The 8,516-nt window shown below is 43.3% G+C and overlaps 1 protein-coding gene across 1 annotated transcript; it reads right to left on the bottom strand.

Moving 5' to 3' along the window:
* Window positions 1-280: 280 nt before the first annotated feature.
* Window positions 281-8,516, bottom strand: LRR1 (leucine rich repeat protein 1; the record flags this gene model as incomplete). The annotated part of the gene is made up of 4 exons (XM_082000250.1): window positions 281-533; window positions 3,158-3,885; window positions 8,134-8,232; window positions 8,322-8,516. The coding sequence occupies 4 exons, from the start codon at window positions 8,514-8,516 to the stop codon at window positions 281-283; spliced, it is 1,275 nt and encodes a 424-aa protein (XP_081856376.1).

Raw genomic sequence — 8,516 nt, 5'->3', positions numbered from 1 at the left:
AACAAAGTCACAGTAATAGGAAAAAGAAAGCAAAATACATTCTAAGGAAGATTCATTCAAGCTAAGCATCACTTTTTATTCCAACCAAAGAGAGACTCTAGTGGTGGAGGAACAGTCAGGCCACCGGATCAGGCTGACAGTGCCCCCTCACTGCAAGACTGACAATTTGCTCTCAGTGGCAAACGCCCTATGACAGCACATGTGGGTAACAAGCAGAGAACAATTTCAGGCTCCTCTGTCACTGGACAGAACTTCAGGCAGAGTTTTTGCACGTTAATGGTCACCCGTTACTCTGCAGGTACCTATCCAGGAACTGGGAATAGCAGTCTAGAGAACAGAAGTAGGAGAGGATGGGTGCTTCCGTACCTCCCATGTTATCCACAAGGACCACAGTGTGAGCTACGTGATGGAGATTCATGGTCACGGTGATCTGAATGAAGCTGCTCAGACAGGCACTTCCACACTGGCATGTTTTAGCCACTTCCAGATCTTCACAGAGGTGAGAAGGAAGGAGATGACAACCATAAGGGATTCTGTTGAATAAGAGGAGCAAGTATGATTTCACTACAAAATTAACCAATGTCACTCAAGTGACATGCCATATGCACCAGTTGGAAAAAACACCTTTCTGAGATCATAGACAAGGCAAGTCTTAAATTTTGTCACCTGCAATATTGGACTGGTTAGAAATTAACCACCACTTTCCAAGACAGTCACTGAAAACACGCAACCATGTTACTGACCCCTAGTACCAAGGGCCTAAACTCCAGGAGACACTGCAACAAGAACCAGGGAGTTCACACAAATTGTAACAGCCTGTATCACAGTGATAGAGAATTACAGATAGAGAATTAAAAAGATTAAAAATAATGAGACAACTGGCCACATATCTGCTCTTCCCTCACACTAGCCAGGAAGACCACTGACAAGCATCTACAATTTACTCCTCACTCTCTAACATGAAGAGGTGGTGGTAGTGTAAACACACCGTATTCAGAGGAAACACGAGATAACGTGAGCCTTTTTACAGTAGTACTACATTGCAGACAATAAATTAAGATTCTCTTGATACACTGCTCTTTTCATCCATCATGTCAATAATGACATTCAGCGACAGGAACACGAATTGCTTCTTTTTAAATTCGCAGTGGAGTGGCACCGTGTTTGAGGTACAAAATAATTTCCCTGAAGTACTTTGTCAAATTAACTTCAAAGTGTGGGCATTGCCAGTGCCCAGCTGTCACTCAGGACTCAGAATAGGTCTCACTGACTCACATCCTGACTACACCTACATATTCCCAATTCTTTCTACATACCATAATTCACATAGCTAAGACTCCTGTGTTTGTTTTTTTTTTTTCTCACCACCTCAATTTCAGGACATCCTTTTTTCCAGTCAGAACAAGCATAATCACAGCTCTGGTACTTGCCCAAGAATGCCACTATGAAGACTGATTTCCAAACATTTGCTTTTGCATCTTCTCTCCTTCTGTCTTCTTCCTTTCTCAAGGTTTTTACAGCTCATCATCACTCCTGTTTCCCATTCTTTGTTAATTCTCACCTCCAGTGAATGTCAGACAGAATGCCTGTTGCCCAGTTGCTGGACGACTTCTTTTCCATTTAAGATAATTGGAACCACTCTGACCAATGCTGTCTCCTAATAATCACAGACCCATGAGTAAAGGGGCTGTTTCCAACACCCCTTCACTCACGGAGACTCCTGGAGCAGAAAGCCTTTTTTGTCCTGCGTGATGCTGTTTTTTTGAACGTCCTGCGTGGCGGCCAGTGGCTGGGTTAATGACTAGGTATCCTTAGGTACTCTGGTAATGTAACTGAGCACCAAAACCTGACCGTTGTTGAGGGATTAGAAAAAAACCAATCCATGCTTTAATAGTATTTGTATCAAACACGCTACAATTTATATGAAGTTGGGAAGGGAGACGTGGAGTTTGACTATTCTAATAAAATCAGCAAGGTCAGAAGTGTGTAAGATTTGAACCAGAACATTTGGTCGCTCGGCTTGTTTCCAGGGTGTGCCCTGCATGCCTGTGGACACCTTTAGCACAGACTCCTGAGCAATTAACCCAAGTTTATGGGGCACTCCCCACCCCCAAGGCAGGAATGGGCACAGAATGTAGATTAGGAACACTTCAAGCCTGTCTCTCACCCTTTCTGTACCCGTGACTCTTTTCCATCTTACTGCTCCCTTTCCACCCAGAACAGGGTGGGAGTAGCAGCAGCTGGTACCAGAAGGATCACAGGCAGTGGCCTGCAGGCAGAGTCATGTAAGCGGTGTCAGGGAAGGGGAGAAAACTGATAGCAAACAGCAGCATGGCAAGGTCGAGGTTAACTTGGTGAAATAGTAATTTTAAAATTACCTCAGAACTGGGCTTCTTTGCATAAGACAGAACATCTTCACTCCAACACCAAAGGAAATTAATAGCTCAAGGAAAACCTAAGGTAGGGAGAAGCCTGCAGTAGGCAACGCCAACTCCAATGTGACAGTCACCCTCTTGAGAAGCTGCCTTGTGGTGTCTTCTAACACTGCTCAGCTTGTGTAAAGTCCCATCTAAAGCAGTGGCAGACCGATCCATGTCTGTAAGTAGGAGCTGTATGGTGGAAGGTAACCTTTGGCCAACACACTATTCTCACACAGGAAGGGATAGCAACAGGCTGGCGGGTATTACAGTTTTAGCACACTTGAATGTGAGCACAAGGTGAAGGGCAACCACGTTGGAAAACAATTTCCAAGCTAGAGCCCAACACAAAATATGATCCGTGCCACAAAATCCACTGTAATGTAAGCTTCTCAATAGAAAATGCCAGAAGTGGTTCAGGGTTGTAAAACTGAATCTCTTCTCCCGTGGTTGGGAAGAATATCCTGTTATGGTGCCCCCATTTTGTGGATAAAAACATTTCAATCTATAGCTTTCCCTAAATGCTTCCCAGTCATCAATTTGCTATAGGAACCTGTGTTATCCTGTATAACAAAGGGATGATTTAACAAGTGGAATTCAAAGCAACTTTAACCTTATGATTTTTCATAGGTGAAGAGCAATAGTCATTGACAGGAAAAAAAGCCATCATGAAAGTTTAGAGTTAACAGGTTTGAAGCTGAGTAGGTGCAATGGAGGTACACCCATCATGCTACTCTTACCTGTAATTTACAGTTGCTCTTGCAGCACACTCTAATAAAGTCAATGGTATTTTCAGTTTTATGTTGGGAACAAGCGGATTAGGCTGTTCAAAAGGATTTCCAAAGAGATCCAAGTTCTCAAGACAGAGTTTCCTAAAATCACTGGGCAGGAAAGGAAGTTTGTTTCGGGCTGCTGACAGAAAGCGTAGATGATCTAACTGGCCAATCTTGAATGGCAACCTAATCAACTCATTGTCATCAAGCTTTAAATTAACGAGTTCTCGCAGCTGGCAAAACTGAATTGGAAGTGCTTTAATTTTGTTTTGGCTGAGGTCCAAGAACTGAAGAGACTTCTGAAGGGTGGAGTTGCATAGAGCCCCACTGAACGACTCTAGGTGATTGTCGTGCAAATTAAGCTCCTGAAGACAAATCAGGTCACCAATAGTAGCTGGCAGCTGCTTAATATGATTATGACTTAGGTCCAGTTTTCGGAGTTTCTTCAAACAAAGCACACGCATGTCGATCCGAGCAAGTTTGCAGTACGAGGCTTGGAGATGTTCGAGGGAGTAAGGAAAATTTTTGGTGAGAGGATAGTCCCTTCGTGAAGTTATGATCATTTTTGTCTTAGGTTTTTCAACTTCTGAGGTCTTTGCTGGTACCAAAGCTGAGAGCGGGAGAGCTCCTATGTCAGTCCCTTGGTGAGCCAGTCTCACAGCTGAAAGGAAATTCTTTAAATTGCTGGCATTTGCCTACAAGAAAACACAAATGTGGAATTAAAAGTTCATTATTCTTGTGCTTGTTTGTACTAACACTTTCCGAACCATTTTGTACATGTATCAGGAGCTACTAACTCATCAGGGCAATGAAATGGGAAAGGGAAACAACTCAGGCTCCTTAGGTTGGCGTGCTGTTTACAGTATTTAAGAACAAATGGCATGCAATTTGAATGAGAAGTTACTCTCTGAATAATCTAGATCAAACAAACTGTGCTGCATTACTCAGAAAAGGAACAAAGCACTGAATTCACAGCTGAAAATAAAGTACAGAAAAAAAGCCTGAGGCACTGTGATCTTCCTAACCTGCAACATGATAAAGGGACAGTTTATAAAAACACACATGGGGAAATCAGAGATCTAAAACTTGAGACAATAATTTCTGAAAGTTGCTAGGAAGGAAAAGGATGGAAGCTGAGGTTAAATTCAACATAAAGCAAGGTGGAAAGCTTCAAGGCAGGTTAAGTGAGTGCTTCTGGTCACACACAGCTCTGGCTGATTGTGCCAGTACCAAACATGAGGATAATTATTTGCAGTCCTTCTGCAAACAACTGACCAATTTTGCTTTAGGTAGGATATAATATAATGGCAACAAGGACAAAGAGTCAAATTAATGGACTATCAGATGACCTGTATTTTAAATAAAGGTCAAGAAAGCTGTGATACATTTGTTGTACTGATAAAATTAACTTTTATGAATAGGAGGGTGACCAAATATTTCTCTTCTAAATTTTCCAGCAAGTCTCTATGCAAGCTGAAATGCAGCTGGCAGACATTAAGCTATAAAGTAAATTATAAAATAAAAAGCACGATGTATCCATACAAGTAAAAGTCATCTCTCACTGCAGGAAAGAACAAACTTGGAGTTTTGTCATGGCTCTTGGAGTAGAGAGGTTTGTGCTCTGTTCCCAACTGTAACTTGCCCAAGCCTAGTGACACCAATTTCTGCACCTGAAAGACAATTTTGCTCCTAAATGTATTTGTTTATACCAAATTCTAGAGTGTCTAGAACTAGCTTACATAATATGCTACAAGCACCTAGCACCACAGAGCAATGATCTTGGAGAGTTCTGGATGCTATGTGATACAAAGACAAAAAAGGTCAAACATATTTGACTGCATTGCTAACCTAATGACTGCTCTTCCTTAATCATTCCATGCACATCTCTTCTCTTAACTCCCAGTGTGATACCCTCCAGAGATAAGCAAGTTGCACATCGAAAACCTTTGTTATCCGAGACCACCAGTGTTCATTATTGCAGCCAATCTAACTAAAATATTTAGCTATGGGGCTCCCCCTAACTACAAGTAGATTCGCTGTGTTTCCAAGGGTAGTTAGTAGCTAAATTTGGAAGCAAGGAGAAAAAATCCTCCACATCTGTAAAGGCCAAGTAAAATAAATAACCATACATTAGAATGAAGTTATTTCTTTGCTCTCAAAGCATGAGACACAACAGATACCTATTTCTTGTAGCCAAAAGCTTTAGGATGTTAAAAACAAGTTTACACTGTTCACGTGACTTGAAAATAGGAGTACTTTGTATTCTGAATCCTTGAGACAAATTTCCTCCACAATACCTTTGTAAAAGTAATATAGCATATGTAAACCTTGTTGTTGAGAAACCTTGAATATCTTGAGGAAAATACTAAGACACATGTAAGAAAAAAAGCAAAGAATTAGCTGGAGGCACCAAGACACAATGTTCTGCCACAAGTCTGAAGTCTCAACCACAGGAAGGATGTCAGGAAAAGTGGTTAATCTGTGTTGATGCCTTACAAGCCTTATTTCAGAGCTAAATGAATGATGACAAGGCAATTGGAGATTCCACAGATGTCAGACCTTGCATGCAACACAGCAGGCACAGGCATGCTGAAGGAAAAAAACCCACAGTGACTTTATTAATTTTGCTCTAGGGTTGAATGCTCCAGACTGATGTTTCTCAACTAAATTTCTGATGTGGCTGAGTGCAGCAAATTGCACTGCCTAGCAGACTACAAAGAGCGAGGTTTGGCACAGTAGTTGCATGCAATTGGTATAGTCATACCTGGAAATCACTTTTCTACAAAACTTCTGTCCATCTTTGAGTTAAGAAGCCTTTCTGTAATGAAGTTATGAAAGACCAGCAGAAACACTACAGAAAAATTATCAATAATCTTAAATTGAGTTTCCAGATTTGGAGTATTTAAAATGAATATATATTATCATTGATTTTAGAAGAATTTAGTGGATTTGTTCCTGGAGCTTGACAGCATGAGGGTGAGCCCTACGTTAAAAATGGGGAATGAGGATCTAGCCTCCTCAGAGCAACTGTGGTCATTATTCTAACTCCTGTTTCATTCGATTCAGTTGAGACTTTTCTTTCAGTCTAACAATGCTTAGGACTATCTTATACAGAAAACAACAGATGTACTTCTTCATTAAATTACTACCCACACTGAAAGAATGTCTATCACAGTTTCCTTGCAGGCTCTATAAAGGGTCTAACGAAGATCTTGTAGCACTAAGATACAGACCTCTCCTCACTAATTTTATACTACTAATAGATCTACTAGTAGATCCTCTTACAACAGGCATGCTTTTCTACCTTTGTTCCAAGACAAACCTTTTAACTTCTCACACTTGAGTGAGAAGACTTTGTCTCTCTCAGCCCCTCACTGACTTCTCACAGAAATGCCCGGAGCAAGGAAGGTAGGTATTTTGGATCTAACGCAACATGCACGAGTTTTCTTTTTGGCGAGATAAAGAGCAAAATTGCTTCTGACAAGAAAAAAATTAATTGGATTTGGACACACACTACTACTTTTATATTTAACTCTGTGATGTGAACTGCTCTATCAGATTAAAGCTGCTTTCCTTATCACCGCAGCCTTTGCTCTTGAATAGACACGGTGTTTCCAGATCACCATAGCACTGTGCCACATTCTGCAAAATCTTGGGCTACCACAACTATATTCAGGCGTATATTCAGTTATTGGTCTTATTCTCAATACAGTAAGTGCTTTTTCTTTCTTGCTGGGTCATATTTGTTTTCTTTTCAGTAAGTCACTGTCACAAGTACAGATGCATTCACCTGGTTTCTCAAGCAGACCTCACAGCCTGCCCCAGGCTCCACTCCACTCGGGCAAGACTGTTGTCAGTGCCTGTTGCGGCTGCAGTTTAAACACACCCTGTGCACTTCTCCTTAGAGAGGCCCTTTGAGAAAACATTCTGCTTGTGAAGCAGTACACTTCACCACTCATGATTACAGCTGCTCTGACATCACTGAAATTATTAAAGGATCTCCTTCAGGCTAAAGAATCATAGTTGCAACAGAAAGTCAAAGTGACTTAAAAAAAAATTCAGTATTACTTGCTTTTATTTACACATTCTAACTCTAAGGTTTTAGAAAAGCTGTCTTGCCTTCCTTTTCTACAAGTCTACAAAAGATTACTGGAACAGACACAGAAAAAACCAAACAACATAAGAATTGAATGTTAATGGGTGATTTTTCTTTTCATGAGTTTAGCATTATTAAAAACACTTTACAGCTTCCAAATATCCTATGAACTGTAAACAAATACATTGGTGAGTCCTACTATCAGCTAAGCATTAATGCGAGATGGTGCCTGTACCACTGATCCATACCACGTGCCTCCAGCTTTGAAAACCACAGCGGGCACGCTGCTTATCCACTGACATTAATATTTTCAAGTTTTTAGTTAGAAAGACAGTAAGAAGTGACCTGTGTGATAGAACTCATGTCCAAATACCAAGACATTGTATCAGAGAGATTAAAAATATTGTTGCTTTCTAAATAAAAGGTGAACTACAGGAAAAATGGACTTTCCTGCTCCTGCTGCTTCTTCAGAGGGAGCAGAAGAAGGGGGGACCAGAACGTAACCAAGCAAAGAAGCTGGGCCCAGCTCTCCAGACACAAAATGAATGGGGTTCCATGTATTTCCCTTTGTTGCTGTAGCCTGTTGAGGACATATGAAGCCAAGCTCCTTCATGCTGCCTCGCCTACATCTCCTGTGCCAAAGTTACGGCAGGTCAAAGACGACTGTGAAGGCTAGGACTTTGCCGCAGCGTGGCATTAATCGCACGGTCCCCAAGCAGGCAGCCCGGGGACCCACCGGGGCCCGTCCACCGCCCCGCCGCCTCCGCACGCCGCTCCGCTTCGAGCGCGGACAGAACACCGAGACCTCGTCGGTGTCCCGGCCGCCAGCCGCGGCCCCCGCACTCACCTTGCTGAGGCAGACGTCCACGGCGGGCTCCCGCAGGCGCACGGTGGCCTTGCCCTCCTCCACGAACCGGGTGAAGAACCGCTCGATGTTCTCCTGCACCTACGGGGCACAGCGGGCGCTCAGCGGCCGCGGCGGGACGAGGGGACCCTCCCCGAGCCCCGGCTCCCCCCCGGCGCCGCCGTCCCCACCTTGTAGCGAGCACCGACTCGGTCCCGCGCCGTGCACACCATGAGGTAAACGCCGCTGCCGCCGTCGCCGCCGCTCCGGGCCCGGCCGGGGGGGCGGCCGAGCGAGAGGAGAGCCCTGGTACCGCGGCCGCGGCCCCGCAGCCCGCAGGTGGGCAGGAGCCGGCTGACCACCTCCACCTCGCACTGCAACCGCAT

This window comes from Phaethon aethereus, assembly GCF_964289735.1.
Source record: "Phaethon aethereus genome assembly, chromosome: 5".
Taxonomy (NCBI): domain Eukaryota; kingdom Metazoa; phylum Chordata; class Aves; order Phaethontiformes; family Phaethontidae; genus Phaethon; species Phaethon aethereus.
This window is presented reverse-complemented; position numbering and strand designations above follow the sequence as displayed.